This window comes from Psittacula echo (genome assembly GCF_963264785.1).
Source record: "Psittacula echo genome assembly, chromosome: 20".
NCBI classification, from domain to species: Eukaryota; Metazoa; Chordata; class Aves; order Psittaciformes; family Psittacidae; genus Psittacula; species Psittacula echo.
In genome coordinates this window covers 6,801,904-6,821,207 of record NC_137756.1, presented here as the reverse complement: position 1 = coordinate 6,821,207, position 19,304 = coordinate 6,801,904, and the positions used below count along the sequence as shown (strand labels likewise).

At 44.2% G+C, this 19,304-nt stretch overlaps 1 protein-coding gene across 4 annotated transcripts in view; it reads left to right on the top strand.

Moving 5' to 3' along the window:
* The window catches only part of USP40 (ubiquitin specific peptidase 40), a 33,209-nt gene that overhangs the window by 6,167 nt on the left and 7,738 nt on the right, over nucleotides 1-19,304 (top strand). For 3 of the 4 annotated variants that reach the window (XR_013958237.1, XM_080632132.1, XM_080632134.1), the window contains exons 6-22: nucleotides 18-164; nucleotides 3,358-3,501; nucleotides 4,430-4,558; nucleotides 5,446-5,547; nucleotides 5,896-6,003; nucleotides 6,825-7,146; nucleotides 7,722-7,803; nucleotides 8,539-8,710; nucleotides 9,188-9,272; nucleotides 10,400-10,470; nucleotides 11,676-11,995; nucleotides 12,629-12,755; nucleotides 13,973-14,030; nucleotides 14,619-14,672; nucleotides 16,260-16,348; nucleotides 16,816-16,902; nucleotides 17,848-17,884. Coding sequence is in view for 3 of the 4 variants with exons in the window: in XM_080632132.1 (XP_080488258.1) it covers nucleotides 18-164; nucleotides 3,358-3,501; nucleotides 4,430-4,558; nucleotides 5,446-5,547; nucleotides 5,896-6,003; nucleotides 6,825-7,146; nucleotides 7,722-7,803; nucleotides 8,539-8,710; nucleotides 9,188-9,272; nucleotides 10,400-10,470; nucleotides 11,676-11,995; nucleotides 12,629-12,755; nucleotides 13,973-14,030; nucleotides 14,619-14,672; nucleotides 16,260-16,348; nucleotides 16,816-16,902; nucleotides 17,848-17,884 (2,134 nt within the window). In the remaining variant the exon portion in view is untranslated. The remainder of the gene's footprint in view (nucleotides 1-17; nucleotides 165-3,357; nucleotides 3,502-4,429; nucleotides 4,559-5,445; nucleotides 5,548-5,895; nucleotides 6,004-6,824; nucleotides 7,147-7,721; nucleotides 7,804-8,538; nucleotides 8,711-9,187; nucleotides 9,273-10,399; nucleotides 10,471-11,675; nucleotides 11,996-12,628; nucleotides 12,756-13,972; nucleotides 14,031-14,618; nucleotides 14,673-16,259; nucleotides 16,349-16,815; nucleotides 16,903-17,847; nucleotides 17,885-19,304) is intronic. The other variant, XM_080632133.1, reaches the window with a different exon arrangement.

The window sequence follows — 19,304 nt, the reverse complement described above, 5'->3', positions numbered from 1 at the left end:
CTTGTACTCCTGCATAGGAAGATTTCCTAGACCTAACTGTGGCAGTAAAAGGTGTTACTGGCTTGGAAGAGGCCCTGTGGAACGCATATGTAGAAGAAGAGCACTTTGAGAATGAGAACTTGTATCGATGTGGAGCCTGTGATAAACTTGTTGAAGCTTCCAAGGTAATGCACTGGTGATCCTTAGTGTTCAGATTGCTAACAGGAATTCTGTTTCCATTGCTGTGTCTGGCTTTGGGCGTTGCTTTGACCATTTCAGAGCTGAAAGATCCACTAGCGCATAAAGGAAAACTTAAAACAGATCCATATAATGAAAACCAGGGAAATTCTCCCATTTGGGTTCTTCATGAGAGAGAAGAATAATGAAGAACTGTTGCTGTGCACAGGGAAATGGGATCTGTTGATCCAGCTATTGCCACGTTCCCCTGACACTGAACAAGTTCTTCCAGTGATGAAGTAACACTTTAATAGGTGTTTTCAGTATCTTCTGTAGTGCTAGAGCCTTCAGGTGGGTAAGAATGTCTTCATGCAAGGAACCTTCCTGCTCTTCTAATGTGTAAGGCGCTGCGTATGTTTTCACCATATAGGCCTGTGCCACTGTCATCTGCCAGCTTACTTCTGGTATAAGCACCACCACTTCATGTCCTCTCTCACTGAGCTTTTCAACCAGTAGCCGTATGCTAAGCCAATGACTTCCATCCATGGGCAATACCAGGAGTTTCCCTCCATCTGAGAGGCCAGGAAGGAGGAGGATGAAAATCCAGGCGCAGCAAAGCCTCAAAGTCATGTTCCTGTGGTCAGAATAAGGACTGGGAAAGTCTTTTCCTTCAGGATGTAGCTTGAAGGAAGCTGATGGGTTTATACGCTGAGTGTTCTGCTTTGTAATTCACTGTCTTCTAGTGAATGATTTACTGCTTTCATCTGTCCTCAGCTCTGGGTGAGATCTGTTGGTTTTGGGTTGTGTTTTCCTCATTACTTGTAAAGCCGAATACAGTGACCCCCCCTTTCCTGTGCTGAATCATCAAAGTTTTGTGTTCAATGGAGAACTGTTGACATTAAGCCTGTGGTGTTCACTGAGGGTGGTCCCCAGGAGCTCAGGGTCATCCAGACTGGAATACTCGTCTCTGTGTAGTTCCTTGCCTTCACCCCTGGGAATCCTGGGAAAGCTTCGGATGCTTGACACTTGCTGACATTGGTATTCTCCAGAGGAGTTGTATTTGTGACACTTAGTGCTTTGTGAAGTGATGGCCTGGCTGCTAACACTGGTTACTGTCTGTATGCCAGTGCAGCCTGCGGCATCCTTGTGCTGACAGCTTGGCCTCTTTGTTGGTTTACAACAGTTTGGACTGGTTTTCCCAACACAATCATTAAATTAAAGACTTCTTATGTGACTTGTCGTCTGTCCCCTTATCCAGGGCCAGGGAAGGGCAACCCAATGAAAGCTTTATGGGACTTGTAGGTCTTTGAATTGCATTTACCCAGAAAAAGTGGTATTTGGTTTTCTTCGGTGCTATTTTTTTTATGTCATGTCCTTTTTTCCTGTTATTCCCACTATTTTTTGTGAAGGGGAAGCAGGCACGGCTGTTAGTGCACTGCCTTCCGTATACTTTGCCCTCTTCACAACCAGAACGCTCTTTGCCCTACTGCTGGGATTCTTCTGCAGCAGGATGAGTGCAGTCCAAACCTTGCAGCCCTCTGGATGCAGGAGTGGGTGCAAAGCACGTTAATCAGTGACTCATGGCTTGGTTGCAAGGGCTCGGTTGAGTTAAACTTTGCTGGGTTCAAGGAAGTGCAGGGTAAGTTGCGTACCTCTTACTGTGCTCGTGCAGTGGGAACTCCGAACTGGAGTAGGAAGCCACATAGCTGGGGGATGTCGAGGTGTGGATGGACAAGGTCAACAGGGAGGAGCTGTGCTGAAAGGCTGGATCAGGGAGGAGGGATGTTGTGTCAGCACGAGTGCTGCCTGTGGCTCTGCTGGTGCAGTGTGTGTGATCACCACAGGCTCTAGTGGTAAGAGTGTACTCTGACAGCAGGTGAGGTGCCAACTGGGTCATTCCAGGCTTGTTGGCAGCATTAGGAAGCTCAACAGTGTGCCCACCTGCCCACAGCTAGCCTGTTTCAAAGGCAAGATGGCCCATACCAACCCACTCCATTCATCCCTCCCTGCAGTACTCTGTGGGTCTTTGGATGTTATTCTTCCCCCTTTTTTTGTCTTGGCCTCTAGAGATACGAGTTTAAGAATCTCATGTTCCAGAATTGATCAAATTTCCATGGTACAGTCTGATTTTCACCCTAAATTTGGGAGAACTTGCAAAATCCTTTGTTGCCAGTAATCTCTGCAATGTAGTCTTCACAACTGATGCAAATGGAATACCTAATTCAAGGGTATGTGTATTCCTGGGAGGCTGTCTGTTATGTCTCTGCAAATGAAGAGTTGGTTGGAAACATTGGAAGGGCTCAGAAGTGTGTTCACTGAATCCACACTTACATTCAGAGGTGATACAAGATGATTGGTTTCATTTCACACCAAGGTTCCTTATGTGCTCGTGCCTGAAGTTGTTTGATCTTGGTTGATGTTTTTTCATATTAAGAAGGATCATGTTGGCTTTCCTGCCTTGAAGGTCCTCTTCTGTATAAATGAAATCTTAACTCTTGCTTGATTGCCTTAACTCTTGCTTGGTTGCTCTGTGCCTGGCTGTAGGGATGTTGTGGGTCCAGCTTGGCCCTGAACACTGCCAGGGATGGGGCAGCCACAGCTTCTCTGGGCACCCTGTGCCAGCGCCTCAGCACCCTCACAGGGAAGAGCTTCTGCCTAAGAGCTCATCTCAATCTCCCCTGTTCTGGCAGGTTAAAGCCATTCCCCTTGTCCTGTCCCTACAGGCCCTTGTCAAAAGCCCTTCACAGGGAAGAACTTCTTCCGAAGATCTAATGTAAACCTTCCCTCTGCCAGTTGGTGACAGGGGCTGGGAAGAAGCTGTTTACTCCAACTTCACAAACTCAGGGGTTTGAGGCAATTGCTTCTTAGGGAAGATCCAAGAAAATCCTCACACTAAAAACCTGTGGGTTATTGAGTAGAATTTCAGCAACATCCTCCTTCATTTTCTGTAGTAGGGTAAAGGGTAGGAGTGGTGATGACCATTCGAGGAAGTTGTAAGGCTTAACAAAGGGGAAAGATCTGCATTGCTTTTAGGATGGGTAGTTGGGAGGGAAATTGGAATAAGGAATTGAGAAGACATTTTTAAAACTGAATACACTACCTTCTTGTAATGAAGCTTTGTTAAAGAATAGCTGGGCACAGCAAGGTGGAAACTCTCTTTTGTTCTAACTGTGCTGACAGTGTGTTTAAATTGCTTTCCAGTCTGCTAAGCTGCGCAAGCTGCCACCCTTCCTCACCATCTCCCTCCTGAGATTTAACTTTGACTTTGAGAAGTGTGAGCGATACAAGGAGACGAGCTGCTACACGTTCCCCAGCCAGATAAACCTGAGGCCTTTCTGTGAGCAGGTTTGTACTGTTACACTTGTTGGAGTTTCTATACACTCAGCTGGGAACTAATATCTCAAGGTCAGGTTCTGTTTTAGTTGACATTTTGTCACGGAAGGGTATTTGAGAAGCTTTGTAGGCTTCTCCTCTGTCTTTTATTCTAAATCTTTGGAATTCCAGTTTGTTTTCAAAAGGCCATTTTCTGACTGAGTGGGAAGTACCTTGTAGCTATGTGAGGGGAAAGGGTGTAATCATTACTTAGAGCTTAATCTGACATTCCCTTGAAAGGAAGTTTATCACCTGGAAATGAAATCCAATTGGTTTTTGTATTGGCATTGCCTGATAACATGGTGGAGAAATTTAGCTATGTTTTAATACGGTTTATGTGCCTGGAGTTATCTGATTTTTCTGAAGGATCTGTCTTTGCATCATATCTCTGTATTTTGATTATAAATACAGCTTTCAAATATATAAAGTATATACTTCATGGAGGCACTAGTATTGAAAAAGACGTTTTCTTACTGAGATGTTGCAGTACCAAGCTTGCAAACTTCTGTGTTTGCATTTGAGGAAGATCTTTCCCCTCCGTGTGCTTTGTGTATATAAATGTGTTGCTTGTTTTTCTCTAGTCTTTGCAGCAAAATAAGCCTGGTTTAGAACAAACAGGTTGAGGTATTCCCTTATTTACAGCAATATGTCATTGTTTTAAACCTTGAATTTCCAATGTTGTTCAGAGTCATGCTTAGAAAGTTGCTTAAGGAGCCTGTATCTTGGTCCATGGTTTGTGTCAGTCTATACTTGTGTTCTTCAGTCCTGAAAAGCCATTTCAATCTGCACATGCAAATGCACCTTGAAAAGTACCTGAAGCGATGCTGATGGTGTGAAAGTGGCCTTGTGTGAAAGACTTACTGATGTGTTATTGTTACTGTTATTGTTTTTCTTTTTAAAGACTGAAATGGATGATTCAGAGTACATGTATGAGCTCTTCTCTGTTATTATACACAAAGGTGGCTGCTATGGAGGACACTATCATGTTTATGTCAGAGATGTGGATGAACTAGGAAACTGGCAGTTACAAGTAAGTCCTAAAGGCTTTTTTTTTTTACCTTTCTTGATAGGTCTCATTTTTCAGAAAAGCATTAAGAGGTAATGGATGAAGTGTACATCCAAATAATTAATATTTGAGTGAGGCATTTGGTCTCTTCCCTCATGGAGAAGGCTCGTTTTGCACAGTATGCAATGTCTATCCAGATTTTGTCGCAAACTGTAGCTTTCTGATTTGCTGAACTGTCTCACATAGAAATTGTGGAATCACAAAGTGATTTAGGTTGGAAAGGAGCTTAAGATCATCCAGTTCCAACCCCTGCCAGGGGAAGGGACACCTTCCACCGGAGCAGGTTGCTCCAAGCCCTGTCCAGCCTGGCTTTGAACGCTGCCAGGGATGGGGCAGCCACAGCTTCTCTGGGCACCCTGTGCCAGCGCCTCAGCACCCTCACAGGGAAGAGCTTCTGCCTTATCTCCAACCTGAACTTCCCCTGTTTCAGTTTGAACCCATCACCCCTTGTCCTGTCGCTGCAGTCCCTGATGAAGAGTCCCTCTCCAGCATCTTTGTAGCCCCCAGACACTAAGGACACCAGAATTACACACAGTGCTGCAAGGTGGGGCTCTCAGGCTCAGTTTTTCCTTCCCACATGAATCCTTTCTTTGCTGAAGACCAGCACAGTCATTGTAGTGGATGACTCCAGGTGCTTGTTTGTAAATACCACAAATGTTCTTTTTTTGTTTAAGAGAATACAAATAGATTCTGAATGCCACAATTCAGTCCATAGCAGGTGGCAGAGGCAGCTTATCACAACTGCGTCCTACTCTGAAATTGTGTCTGCTAACTTTAATACAGACTATAATGAACCCCCAGTACTTGCATGTGAAACAACAGTATTTGTGAGTCTTCTTTTTCTTTTACAGGAAGAAGAGGAGAAGGTGATTGAAGATAAGGCTTTAAGAGATACTGAAAATGCCAAAGAAATGGAAAATCCATTGGCAGTTTTAAAAGGGATTTTGTCAGAGGTATGGTATGTAAAGAGTTTATTCCTTTGATTTTGATATTGGGGAACCTAGGAGGTGGTGGTAGTGTATGCACAAGTGGGTAGGTTTAAGAGTACAGAATTCTTCTGAATATCGTGAAGCATGTAAGACTTGTAACTTAACCTGCTTTAATACTAGTAAGTGGTTCTTCATGCACTAAAGGGCCCTTTTTGAGTATTTAAGTGCTTACTGAAGCTGTTGCAAGAGGTGATGTGACATTGGCTTGTTAACAAACAGGACTGAGTGAAGCAGTTCAGAATTGGATACTTGTGTGTATCCCTTGACTTTTGTAGCCTCTGTTATCCTCATTTTCAATTTTGTTTTTTGTAGGAAGAAGCTAAACAAATTCCTGTGGATCAATTGGGGCAGAAATTATTGGAGAAGAAAGGAGTGTCCTGGAATAAGAAGTACCGAAAGCAGTATGGACCATTACGAAAGGTAATGTGCATGTATGTGAGTTTCTTTTGTACTCTTAAGATCACTTTCCATTTCTATTCCTATTTGAATAGTAGTAGGATGATAACTGCAAGTGCTGGTCCTTGGACTAGCAAGGTAGAACACGTCTAAAAGAGGTCACTCTCCTCTGCTCTTCTGAAACCTCACTTGGAGCACTGTGTGCAGTTCTGGTGTCGTCAGCATAAGAAGGACATGGAGCTGTTGGAACAAGTCCAGAGGAGGCCATGAGGGTGATCAGGGGCTGGAGCAGCTCCTGTATGGAGACAAGCTGAGAACATTGGGGCTGTTCAGCCTGGAGAAGAGAAGCTGCATGGAGACCTCAGAGCAGCTTCCAGTGTCTGAAGGGGACTGCAAGGATGCTGGAGAGGGGCTCTTCATCAGGGACTGCAGTGATAGGACAAGGAGTGATGGGTTCAGACTGAAACGGGAAGTTCAGGTTGGATATAACGTAGCTCTTCCCTGTGAGGGTGCTGAGGCGCTGGCACAGGGTGCCCAGAGAAGCTGTGGCTTCCCCATCCCTGGCAGTGTTCAAGGCCAGGTTGGACACAGGGGCTTGGAGCAAGCTGCTCTAGTGGAAGGTGTCCCTGCCTGTGGCAGATTTTGGAACTGGATGAGCTTTAAGGTCCCTTCAACCCAAACCAGTCAAGGATTCTCTGAAATACATGTGGAAGCGTCATAAAGCCAAGTTTGAAGTGGTGGGGTTTGTGTGTCAATTTGAGGATGAATCAGGTGAAGTAGATAATTCAAGTTTCTTATATTGAAAACTGGGTTTCTTTTTCATCCTGCCTTTGCTTTTGTTTTAGTATCTGCAGAATCATCCTCAGATTTTTCAGTTCAGCTCTGATGAAAACAAGGTTGGTCTGAAGGAAAGACACAAGCTCACGTTTAAGTCAGATTTTGAAGGCCAAGATCTCCAAAGCCCTCCTCAGAAGAATGATGTCCAGTGGGATCCAGAGAAAACCCCTCCAAGGCTAAAGGACAGTTCTGCTGGTTGTCATTGGTTTGATCTCAATGATTCCAAAGTGCAGCCCATCAAGGAAAAGGATATTGAGAAACAATTTGAGGGGAAAGAGAGCGCCTACATGCTGTTCTATCGCAAATCTCAGTTAAAAAGGCCACCTGAAGGTACACAAAGCTCATCTTGATGTTCTGGGCGCTTCCTTCATTGCACTTTGTTTTTGAGAGGGCAAAGGCTGTTGGGCATATTGGTGCTTTGCAAGAACTGAAGATACAGATTTCCTTCTAGTGCTCATTTGAAGAAAGGGTGAACTGAAGAATACAAGGTTACCTCCAAGGAGGTGGTGGCCAATTAGTTGGCTGTAGCTGACTTTAGGCCAGGTTGGACAGGGCTTGGAGCAACCTGTTCTAGTGGAAGGTGGCCCTGCCCATGGCATGGGTTTGGAACTGGAGAAGCTCTAAGGTCCCTTCCAACCCAAACCAGGCTGGGATTCTAACATCTCTTTCTGGAACAAATATAAGGTGTTGCTAACATAGTTGATATTTTTGTTTCCCTTAAGAAAAAATTGCTGGGATGAAGTTAAATCATCTTGCAGTTTAATTTTTTCTGTTAGGAAAGGATGCAACATTATGGCTCTGGATTTTCAATGGTTACCATACTGTAATATCTCATCTTGATCACTTGTTTGCCAAAACGCATGTCGAGCAGCTGAGGTCAAACTAACCTATGGTATTTGTTGTAGCACGAGGAAATCCAAGGTACAAAATACCAACACACCTTCTGAATGAGATGAATGCTGCTAATACTGAGCTGCAAAAAAAGAGGTATATTAATGTAACTGTACCAATCTCTTGAACAGCTTTCTTAATCTGCAGATCTCCAAAGGGACTTAAATTGAATGAAACTCAAAGTAGAGCCAGATGCAAGAGGGTTTTAAATTAGCTCTTAGGCAGAAGCTCTTCCCTGTGAGGGTGCTGAGGCGCTGGCACAGGGTGCCCAGAGAAGCTGTGGCTGCCCCATCCCTGGCAGTGTTCAAGGCCAGGTTGGACACAGGGGCTTGGAGCAAGCTGCTCCAGTGGAAGGTGTCCCTGCCCATGGCAGGGGGTTGGAACCGGATGAGCTTTAATGTCCCTTCCTACCCAAACCAGGCTGGGATTCTATAAGGATATAGGTGTAAAGAGGCAGACGTGGCTGTGTCTGTCCTGAATCAGTGCCACTGCATTTGTTCTTTGCCTTTCAACAGAGTACTGATCAGCAACACAGTCTGAAAACCCCTGTAATCTCCACATCCTTAAAGATAAGTTTGTCATAATGTTTAGAAATGTTGACTAAGTTGTAGAACTACCTAGAACATACTCTTAAAGTGCTTATGTGGAGGATGTCTCTGTGTTACACATCATCTTTGAACACCTCTTTGCATACCTCTTGAAGGAGGGCAGAATGTGGCAGTCAGTTTAGCCATGAGCGTGTTAGTTCAGGCCACAGAAGCATCTCTGAGATAAGACAGCCATTTGTTGGGGTTAAATCCCCTGCCTTACTGTTGTGTTCTTCTTCCCAAGAGCGGAATGTGATTCAGCCAACAATGGCATTGATTTACATCTCCACTTGAGCTCATGTTATGCGTTTCACAATGGGGCTTTGCACCCTGCGCTTACTTGGAAAGAAAGTGTTGTGGATTTGACTATTGATAGAAGGAAAACACTAGGAGACCTTCGGCAATCAATATTCCAGGTATTTTCTGTATTAAATGAACTCAGATCCTTAGTTTTCACTTGGGCCACAAGGAGATTTCCCAGATGAATTTCTGCTGCAATTTTTATCTCATTGAGAAGTTTTCAACAGTAAAGGTAGTTAGAGGGGGACTGAAAGCCCAATTTATAACGTGCTGTTTCAGAGAGATTTACATCAAAGCTAACTCAGTGTCAGGAAACACTGTTTGCTTTCCTTGTACCTCCCATTCTGGTTAGTGTCCACTTGAAGCTACTTTTGTCACTCTGGTGACAGGCCTGAAAGGCTGAGTCCTAAATGCTTGAGTGTTTCCTGCATTCCTGGCCTGGTTGAGATAAATCTCTGTAACTTGTTACTCATCACCCAGCGAGCTTGGTAGCCTGGTGCAGCAGTGCTCAGTGGAGTTGTAATCCTGAGTGCTGTGAGTTATTGCTTGCTGGTAGTTTATTTCTTTGACTCTTTTTTGTTCTTCCTAATTAGATGTTGGAATCTTGGGAAGGAGACATGATCCTTAGTATTGCCAAGCCTTTACCAGCAGGGCTGCATCTTTACCAGATACTTGATGGTAAGACAAGGCTCCCATGTTATTTACGTGCTGTATTTCTGCAACCATTGAGCATTTCACGTGTAAACCAGCTTGGAGATGTGTATTACAAGACATTGAGTCTTCAAACTCAAACTTAGGTGCAAGTCCAATGCAGTTAAGTTATTTAGGACACTCTTGTTAGTGAAATGAAGGGATTTGAGACTTGGTTGTATGTAATCTTGGTTGTGAAATACAGTGAGACTGCAGATCTTATCCAAGTTAAACATACTTGCTGACAAAAATAGCAGCTGTGTATTTTGATCTTGGTTTGCTTATGAATGTTTGCTTTCATGCTAGGCAGGGAACATAAAAGAGAGGAGCCAGGGTGACACAAAAGAAAAGTGTGGTTAGACTTAAGCTGAAGTTGGAATTCTGTAAAGGAAGAGGTTTACGTAAAGAGTACATTATTGAGTAATTAGGCTTTTAAAAAGCATGAGTTCTGTCTCTGGTTTTACACCGTTGTGCAATTCCAAGGGCTTCTCTTCAAAAGCCATTTTAAGATTTTATAGTCTTTGTGGTCTGTTTCAGAGAATGAGGGTTCTACAAGCACATAACCAACTTCCTGTGATTGTGACTTCAATATAGAAAGGCACTCATAGCTGCTGTCAGTATTCCTCCATGTGCTACTGTGGTTCTTAAAATGACAATCTGAATCTGACTTACTGTAGGAAGGTAGAGGAAACTGCAGCAGGGGCATTAGTATTTGAAAAGAATGGGCTTGGAACGTACAGTGTGTAAATCCATATAAAATCCAGCCTTTTCATTTTAGGTCCATTGATTCACTTTTCAGTCTTATGTAGATAATTCCAACCAAGCAGCTTTGCCAAGTGCTCACTTGGGCCTCACTTTGCAAAGGAAATGGAATTCAAACCTTTGTGCTGTGGCGCTGTTTACTTGGTGAGAGTGCTGTAGGGGTGTGTACCTGCTTGTGGGGCCCTTGCTACATGGGTGAACCCTAGCTTACCCACCCTAAATTCTGACCACACAAGCTTTTGTACTGAGACACTTGAGCCAGAGTAGAATGTGCCAGTATATTTCAGTTCACCAGCTGACCCTGTATGTCTGTTTTGTGGGGGGCAAGAACCTGATGATTGCCTCGTTTTTAGGAGATGAGCTGACGCTGGATGGCATTGGGCTGGCTGATGGAGCAGATGTCTTTGTGTGGAATGGGAAAGAGGTAAAAGAGCCAAATACCTTCTCTGCTTGTCTAGTCTGAAGAGATAAGATGTAGATACCTACTGCCAGTTACATCAGAGGATGTTCTGGAAACATCTGGTGCCTCTTGGATGGAGATGGGTTGATAGTAATGCAATAACAAAAACTTACGCCCTGTAGTGAATTCTTTACTATGGAGGTGGTGAGGCCCAGGTTGCCCAGAGAAGCTGTGGCTTCCCCATCCCTGGCAGTGTTCAAGGCCAGGTTGGATACAGGGGCTTGGAGCAACCTGCCCTAGTGGAAGATGTCCCTGCCTGTGGCAGGGGGTTGGAACTGGGTGTGCTTTAAGATCCCTTCCAAAAAAAACCAGACTGGGATTGTATGATTTCACATATAAAATGAGACCTGTCAGTGATTACTTCTATGTATGATGTCCCTGAAATACTACACTACTTCTTAAGTGTTGCAAATTCCTTTAATAGTAAGGCTTCTGCTTGTCTTTCAAATGCTTGTAATACAGCATTTTATCCTATCTCTGTAATGGAAACAGATGTTAGTTCTAATAAAATACTAGATATTAGAACTAGATCATGCTTTGCTAAGAAAGGTTGGACCAGATGATTCTTGAGGTCCCTTCCAGCCTGGTATTCTATGATTCTAAAGTTCTGTGATACTTTTAAAGGACTTCTGTTGTAGAAGTATGTGTTTCTTTCTGATCTATCAAAAAACCCTAACACAAACCAACCCCAAACCAAAAGAAAACATCTAGTAAGAGTCATTCTTGTCCTGGTTGTACTTATGGTATGCTCTTCACTACTCCAGCTTCCTGCATGGTTCAATTGTTTTCAGCGAGGAACTATGTTCTTTGCCTAGGTTGAGTATCAGAAAGGCCAAATTTTGAAGTCTAACTCTCTTGATCTGCCTCACAGTTTTGGGTAGTTCTTTAAGAACCTGAAGGGCTGAATTCCTCTCTTTTTAGTCCAATGGAGACCAAGTGTTTTTATATGCAGACTTGGAACAGCTAAGGATCAGACATTATGCTTTCTCTTCCCAATACCTCTGAGTTACTCCAGTTGTTTGTTCAGTAGGCATTTGATCAAAGGTGGTTTGTTTCTAATGAGGAGAGAGGGTCCATCTTTTCCTCTCAATAATAGTTATTTACTGCTGTCCAGTCTCTTCTGTATTGTCTTGATCCCCACAGCATGAATCTTGCGTTCCTTCCTTCAGGTTGGTGGCACAAAGGTGATGGCAGGCGCCGATCACGAACCTGTGGTCCTAAACGTTCTTCGTTTAGCGGAGTACAACGAGGGAGGGAAGGGTCAGCACTTCACAGAGTCACAGCACGTCTTTTCCTGCAGCACAGAACTGGGTGAGCTGCACAGAGCCTTAGCACCAGCCGGAGGAATCATTCTAAAGAACCTCTCGGGACCAGAGAAAGAAGCTAAAAGCTGGGAAGTTCTTCTGGAAGAAGATATGAACAAAACAGTCAGAAGTGTTGGTCTGACGGATGGATGCTCAGTACTCATCTTAGACAGCCATGATCAGAGGTAACCATCTGAATTACAAGTATAATTAAGGAAAACAGCAATTTTGGCAAAATCTGTTTAGTTCAAATTATGCCAGCCATGTATGTAGTCTTTTACTTGTCACTTTGAGCTTTTTAGTTCAACATAATGTAATCTTAAGTTTTGGAGATCAGGTACTTACCAACTCTTAACTGTTTCTTTGCTCGTAAAGTGCAGATTCAGTCATATCCGTTACACTTTTAAAGAGGAAAACTTGGTGAGAACAACCCATGTGCTGGCATATCTTGTCATAACCTGAATTCCTGAGATTTGAATTGGGTGGTTCTCCAAGGGACTCAGTGGGATGAGAGAACAGAGCAATATCAGAAGCAGCTTTGCTGAATCTCTTGAGTTGAATCTAAAGATGCTCGGGCAGATTTCTGGTCTCATTTCACTTCCCAGTGCATAATCCTTAGGTTAATTCTCATTTTCAGAGATGTATATATGCTTGCTGCATAAATTCTGGCTTTCTAGTTGCAACAGTACTGAAAAATGGAGATTAAATCAAGCAGTGAGAGTTTGACCCCTCAGCTTGTGGAGTTGGGATACAGAGGATCCAAGGCTGGCTCTACACCAGCCGTCTTTCACCATCCTTGTTCTACTCATTTCTTACAGCTTCGTGAATGTGTCAAGTGGCAATTTGACAGCTTTTACATATGACATCAGCTGGCTCCAAGTGAAAAACTTCTGCAGAACAGGAGATGAAGAGAAACATGTTAAAATTACTGCCACTATAGAAACGGTAAGGAGGCATGTTTGGTCAGGAATGTAACACAGACTCTTTCCCAGGAAAACTTGGCCAGTGCATGTGGGCCAATTGAGGAGGAGTAGATTTAACCTCAGGGCTGAAATGTGTCTGTGATGAAAATCATAGAGTCAACCAGGTTGGACCTTTAAGCTAATCTAGTCCAACCCTTCCCCAGCACTGCCAAGGGCACCACTAACCCATGGCACTGAGGGCCTCAGCTGCACGATGTGTGAACACTTTGCAGGGATGGTGTCTCCAGCACTGCCCTGGGCACCCTTTCGGGAAGGAATTGTTCCTCAGCTCCATCTAAACCTCCCTTGGTGCAGCCTGAGGCTGTTTCCTCTTGTCCCATCCCTTGTTCCTTGGAGCCAGCCCCTCCTGGCTCCATCCTCCTGTCAGGCAGTTGTAGGGAACCATCAGATCCCCCCTGAGCCTTCTGTTCTCCAGACTGAATCCCCAGGTCCCTCAGCCCTTCCCCATCACGCTGTGCTCCAGGCCCTGCACCAGCTCCGTTGCCCTTCTCTGCCTCTGCTCCAGCACCTCAATGTCTCTCAGTAAGGGGGCCAGAACTGAACACAGGATTCAAGGTGCAGTGCCATGCAACTCAGATTCACAGTTACTGGGATAGTTAGCATGCTGTATAATGGGACTGTAGTGCAGGTAACTTAAACCGGTGCAGCTACATCACTGGACTTTAGTGAGAAACAACATTCTTTTTAGTCTATCCCATTAGTGTATGTTTGGCGAGGCTATGTCAGTAAAGCAAAAAAAGATACTAGAGGAGGAAGATATGGATTGAGAGCAGCCCTGAGGAGAAGGACTTGGGGGTATTGTATGAACAAAAGCTCCCCATGATGCAACTTCAGTGTGCACTTGAGCCCAGAACCCCACGATGCGCTGGGCTGCACCCCCAGAGCATGAGCAGCAGCTCAGGAAGAGATTCTGCCCCTCTGCTGTGCTCTAGGGAGACCTTAGAGCAGCTCCAGTGCCTCAAGGGGCTACAATAAAGCTGGAGAGGAGCTTTGGACAAGGGCCTGTAGGGACAGGACAAGGGGAATGGCTTTAAGCTGGAGAGAGTATGTATAATGTTAGGAATAATAATATATCTAGGACTAATATCAGTTGAAAGCTGCATGTTGTGGGCAGACATGTGAACAACAGGTGTGTTACTGGCATTGTGCATTAGGGGTGCTAATGCTGCTTTCTTTTAGGTGATGGCAGATATAAAAATGAAGGCTATACGGGAGCTTCAGCTCGAGGAGGAGCTGGGTAAGTGCTTTCGCATGTGATAATGTTAGAAAATCCATTGCTGTGAAGAGGTTTTGGGTTTGGTTTTGATAAAAGAGGGTGTAAAGGTCTTAATTCATCTAATTCTGAATCAAATTCTTTTTCTTAGCTTAGAAAACATCAATGGGTGCAAGACTTGATTAAATACATTTTATGAAGCTCTTCTTTTTCGGAAGCTGTTGGAGTAGGAATAATCATGTATCTTACTACAGTATTACACTGAGTATTGATGACTTTCTTTAACTTTATTCCTTTCTTTAAGACAATCCAGTTTCCTTTCTTTTAAAGTTGTTTTTGATGCCTTTACCTATGGGAGGACAGGGTCAGTTTGTATTGAACTGCTTGTGACTGACAGAGAGAAAAAAACCTTCACTGAAAGCATCACAACTAAGAGTATTCAAGAAGTCTTTAGGAATCTCTCTCCAACTGGACTTTCGATGTCATCCCTCCAGAGGGAGGCCTCAAACATAACTCTCTTAATCCTAATATGTTGTCTGTCTAAAGTTCTAAGCCATATTTCTTCCTTATTGAATTACTAGATCTCTCTCTTTCCTGCCCTTTTTGTTCCAGCAAATGCTAGCTGTCTGAGACCTGTCAGTGGAAATGGGAAACTTCTATCTCCAGGTAAATTTAATCATGGTTCTGTAAAAAGATCAATTGGGAAACTTCAAGCTTCCCTTTGTCCTTTCCTGGGAGAAGCACACACAGAGACCACTGAGTTCCAGGCTTAACGGACATGACTGTGTTTGAGTTTGTGGTTGGGTTTTTTTTTCCCCAGTTTTACTGTTTATTAACAATACCAATACAGTGCTAGAGGTGAAACTTAAATAGGATCGTAGAATCCCAGCCCGGTTTGGGTTGGAAGGGACCTTAAAGCTCTGCCAGTTCCAACCCCTGCCATGGGCAGGGACACCTTCCACTAGAGCAGCTTGCTCCAAGCCCCTGTGTCCAACCTGGCCTTGAACACTGCCAGGGATGGGGCAGCCACAGCTTCTCTGGGCACCCTGTGCCAGCGCCTCAGCACCCTCACAGGGAAGAGCTTCTGCCTAAGAGCTCATCTCAATCTCCCCTGTTCTGGCAGGTTAAAGCTGGTCCCCTTGCCCGTGTCTAAAGCCCCTCTCCAGGTCTCTTTAAGCCTCTTTAGCACTGGGAGCCTTCTCTTCTTTTTCATGCATCCCTAATGATTAAAACTGATGGGCATTCCTGCTTTTGTTCATTGACCACTGGCCATATGCTTCAAGGCTGTGGGAATTAATGTTAAGTCCTGTGTTCCGTGGCTTAAGCTGGAGTCTCTATGTGATCTGTTTTAAATCATATTTAATACATTTACATAGCAACTTCGTAGATGTTCCAGGGGCAATGGTGAGAAACATAGTGGATCAGCTTTGTGCTTGCTGGGAAGCATTTGCTATGTCTTTGCTATTTTACATTAGTAAAACATGGCCAGGAAGCCAAAGAGAGTTTAATTCACCTCCACTCAGTGCTTGTCAGCCAGCACCTGGAGAATTGTGTCCGTTCTGGGAGCTCCTCAGCATGAGAAAGAAGCTCTTACACACTAGAGCCCATCTAGAGCAGAGCCCCCAGTATGGTTTGGGTAGCTGGAACATAGGAAAGAGGAGGAAAGCTGGGTTTTTCCAGCTGAAGAGGAAGAGTCTTGCATGGAGGAAGTGTAATTGTTGTCCTTAACTCCTTAACATGGACATAGAGGGAAGGCAGAGCCATATTCATCTCGGAGGAGCGCATGAAAAGGATGAAAGGCAGCAGACACAAGTTTCAGTGAGGGAAATTCCAGGTGGTATGGAGAGGGGAGAAGGGAATTCACACTGGGAGGCATCAAACAATAGATAGGGAGCCCTGAGAGGCTGGTGGCTATCCATCCCTGGAGCTGTTCAGTTTGACTGGGAAAAGCCCAGAGTCAACTGATGGGACGGCAGAGCAGGAGTTTGGACCACACAACCTGCAAAGATCCATCCCAACCTAAATGATTCTGTCAGTCTGTATACAAGGAGTGGTGGGGAGGAACCTTTGCATGGATGTTGCTTTGATCTCTTCAGTGGAGGATTACAGATGTGATGTCAGCACTGTGCAGGTGAAGCTCTCTAAATGACACTGAATCGTTTTTATCTTAAAGAGCAGCATAATAGAATGGGTATTTTCAGGAAGCAGCAGCAGATGATGATGATGTTCTCTCTGTTTTTGTCCTTCTTGAAGTGCCTGAGGATTATACTGTCAAGGAGGCAGAACTGAAAATGGGAAGCTTGCTTGGGCTGTGTCATGGGAAAGCTCCAACTTCCACTCAGGTATGGTAGTGGTGTGACTGAAAAGAGTCTTGTTCTGCTTTCATGCTTTGTTTAGAGTTCCAAGTGTGTCTTGTAATCCCCTTTTTATTCTCCTGATATTTGAAAATGGCATAGAAACAAATGCTCAGTTGTGCTAAGAATTACACATTTCTTGTGTACACAGCTCTTGATATCTACAAGTTGTAAGTATGGAGGAGAAAAAGTAGATGTATATTTGTAAAGATTAGAGTGCATTTTCAGCAGGCACGCAGATGATTAATGAAGATCTAAGGATGGCCATAACTCAATTGCATGTGCTTCTCTATTTGTACTGCTTACATTGCTTGCTTTAGCCCAAGGGAGTTTCAGTGCTGTTTGACTGATGGCAGGAGTGCCATAGCTGGTCTATGTGTGCAGTAGGGAGTGTTACTTCCCAGTATATCCATACTTAAGTATGTGTGCTTATAGGCTTATACTTGCCTTTTCAGCTCTTCTTGTATTTCATTGTTGGGAGTGACCACATGGCAAGCCCTGAGATGGAGATAGTTGTGGAAGAGACTACTTCTGTCAAAGAGGTAAGTCTTGGTGCTTTGAAAAGCTTTTCTCATACCTGGCCCAGGTCTGCTTCTCCTGGAGAGCTTTGCTTCCGGCATCACTTCAGGTCACCAAGAGGCACTGAGACAAAGGAAGTGTTTCAATAACAAAAGGCCTTGATCTTTCTTCAAGTAGTAAAGAGACATGGTTGCTTTTCCCAAGCATGAACTCAGCCCAGCTGCTCCGTGCATGGCAGCCACTCCTATTATACACAGCGGTCCTCAGAATGGTAACACACACACATGGCACAGCCTGACGCAGTTCTCTTGTAGCTTATCAAACTCTTGAGTGCACAAAACTGGGGTAAAGGGAGTCGGGAAGAGCTGTGCACACAGTGAAGGAAGCAGTTCTTAGTACTACCAATGCAGGGTTCTGGCACAGAGTGCTAATGTCGCTGAGCAGTGGCTGGGAAGTGTTGAGCTTGTACAATTGCTTTTGAAAAGGTGAATCTTCAAACTCTGGGGCAGAGGTTGTTCAAGTAAAGCAACAAAAAGACAGCACAGATTTGGGATGTTTTCTTTTGAAAAAGCTTGTAATGGCTGACTCATCTGCACGGCATTCCAGTGCCTGAAGGGCCTGCAGGAAACCTGGAGAGGGGCTTTGGACGAGGGCCTGTAGGGACAGGACAAGGGGAATGGCTTTAACCTGCCAGAGGGGAGACTGAGATGAGCCTGTGATAGGGGGTTGGAGCTGGATGAGCTTTAAGCTCCCTTCAACACAGATCAGGGATTCTGTGATAGTAATTTCTTGCCTGAATCCAGTCCTTGCAGGGTTTCATGTATAGCTCAAGTACAGCATAGGTTTTAGGACTGGACAAAGAATCAGTTGCTCAGTCGTTGCTAGAACATTCCAGTATAGATTTGCTGAGAACTGCGTTTCCCAAGCTATGAATTAAGCCAAGTCTCACCATGTGTTTCTTTTTTCAGTGTCTAAATTTAATGCTGGAAAAGTCTGGATTATCAGGTCAGTTGTGTTACTGTTTAATGATTTTTTTAAAAGGAATTCCCGGATTTGTAAGACAGCTTTTGCTATCCTGAAAGTTGGATCATTCAAACAAACTTACAACTTGGATGTGTCATTGTAATGTGAGGAGGGGAGAGAATTATCACTCTCAGTCTTGCTCTGATAAAAGCTGTGCAATTGCTCTTGAAAAGCAGTTCCAGGCTCTCTTATTTAATCACAATGTGCAAAATCCATAGTTCCAAGACTATTGGCTTGGGAGCAGTTCGAGGTGTTTGGCTGCTTTGACAAGTTCTTTGCTGTAGTGGGAACCACTGCGTGAGATTAACTGTAAAAAAGCATCTTTTGGTCACTTTGCAAACCCAGGCTATTCAAAATGAGGTCATTTGAGCCATTATTTGAGATCATCTGAGTGGTGGCAGTTACTTGTGGGAAGATTGAGATGAGCTCTTGGGTGGCATGGTTTAGTGTGGGGTGTCCCTGCCCATGGCAGGGGGGTTGGAACTTAGATGATCTTGAGGTCCTTTCCAACCCTAACTATTCTATGATTCTATGAATCTTAGGCAGAAGCTCTTCCCTGTGAGGGTGCTGAGGCACTGGCACAGGGTGCCCAGAGAAGCTGTGGCTGCCCCATCCCTGGCAGTGTTCAAGGCCAGGTTGGACACAGGGGCTCGGAGCAAGCTGCTCCAGTGGAAGGTGTCCCTGCCTGTGGCAGGGAGTTGGAACTGGATGAGCTTTAAGGTCCTTCCCAACCCAAACCAGTCTCTATTGTTACTAAGCTTCTGTATGAGAATTATGGAGGAGATAGAGCACAAAAATGACACCTGAATTTTCTGGCTGAACATCTCCTTCCATTTATGTTAAGAGAGAGGAAGGAGAGAAGAGAATTGGAGTGGCATTGCATTCCATTTTCCATGCTGAACACTCTCTGAATACTGAGTGTGTGTTACAGTAGACTGATGGCTCCAAAAGCCATCAGAGTTCACCTGAAAGACATTACAATCAGAATACACATTGAGTAGCCCAACTGATAATGAAACATTGTGCTCTTGTGTACATGTACATGTGAGTTGAAAAAGTTAAAGAGGCCTTGAAATAAACTTCACCTTTTTCATTGCTGGCAGTGGAGGGTTCCTGCCAAGAAACAGTGCTTCTGGGTTTAGTGCTTTATTTTCTGTGACCAGTTTTGAGCACTATATTTGTTCTTCCTGTCTCCGGTGCACTTTACATATAGGTGCTAAATGTGAAGTATTGTAGTTTCTGAACTGCACTATCTCTTTATTTCTCCTGGCAGACAATTGGAGAGGGGGAGTTGGATTTTATGTATAGTGTAGTTCGGATTTTAGCAAGTCTGTCATCCATTCAGGTGATGAATTGGCATGAGAATTCCTTCACTTCCCTCTTCAAACAGGGAAACTGTTGG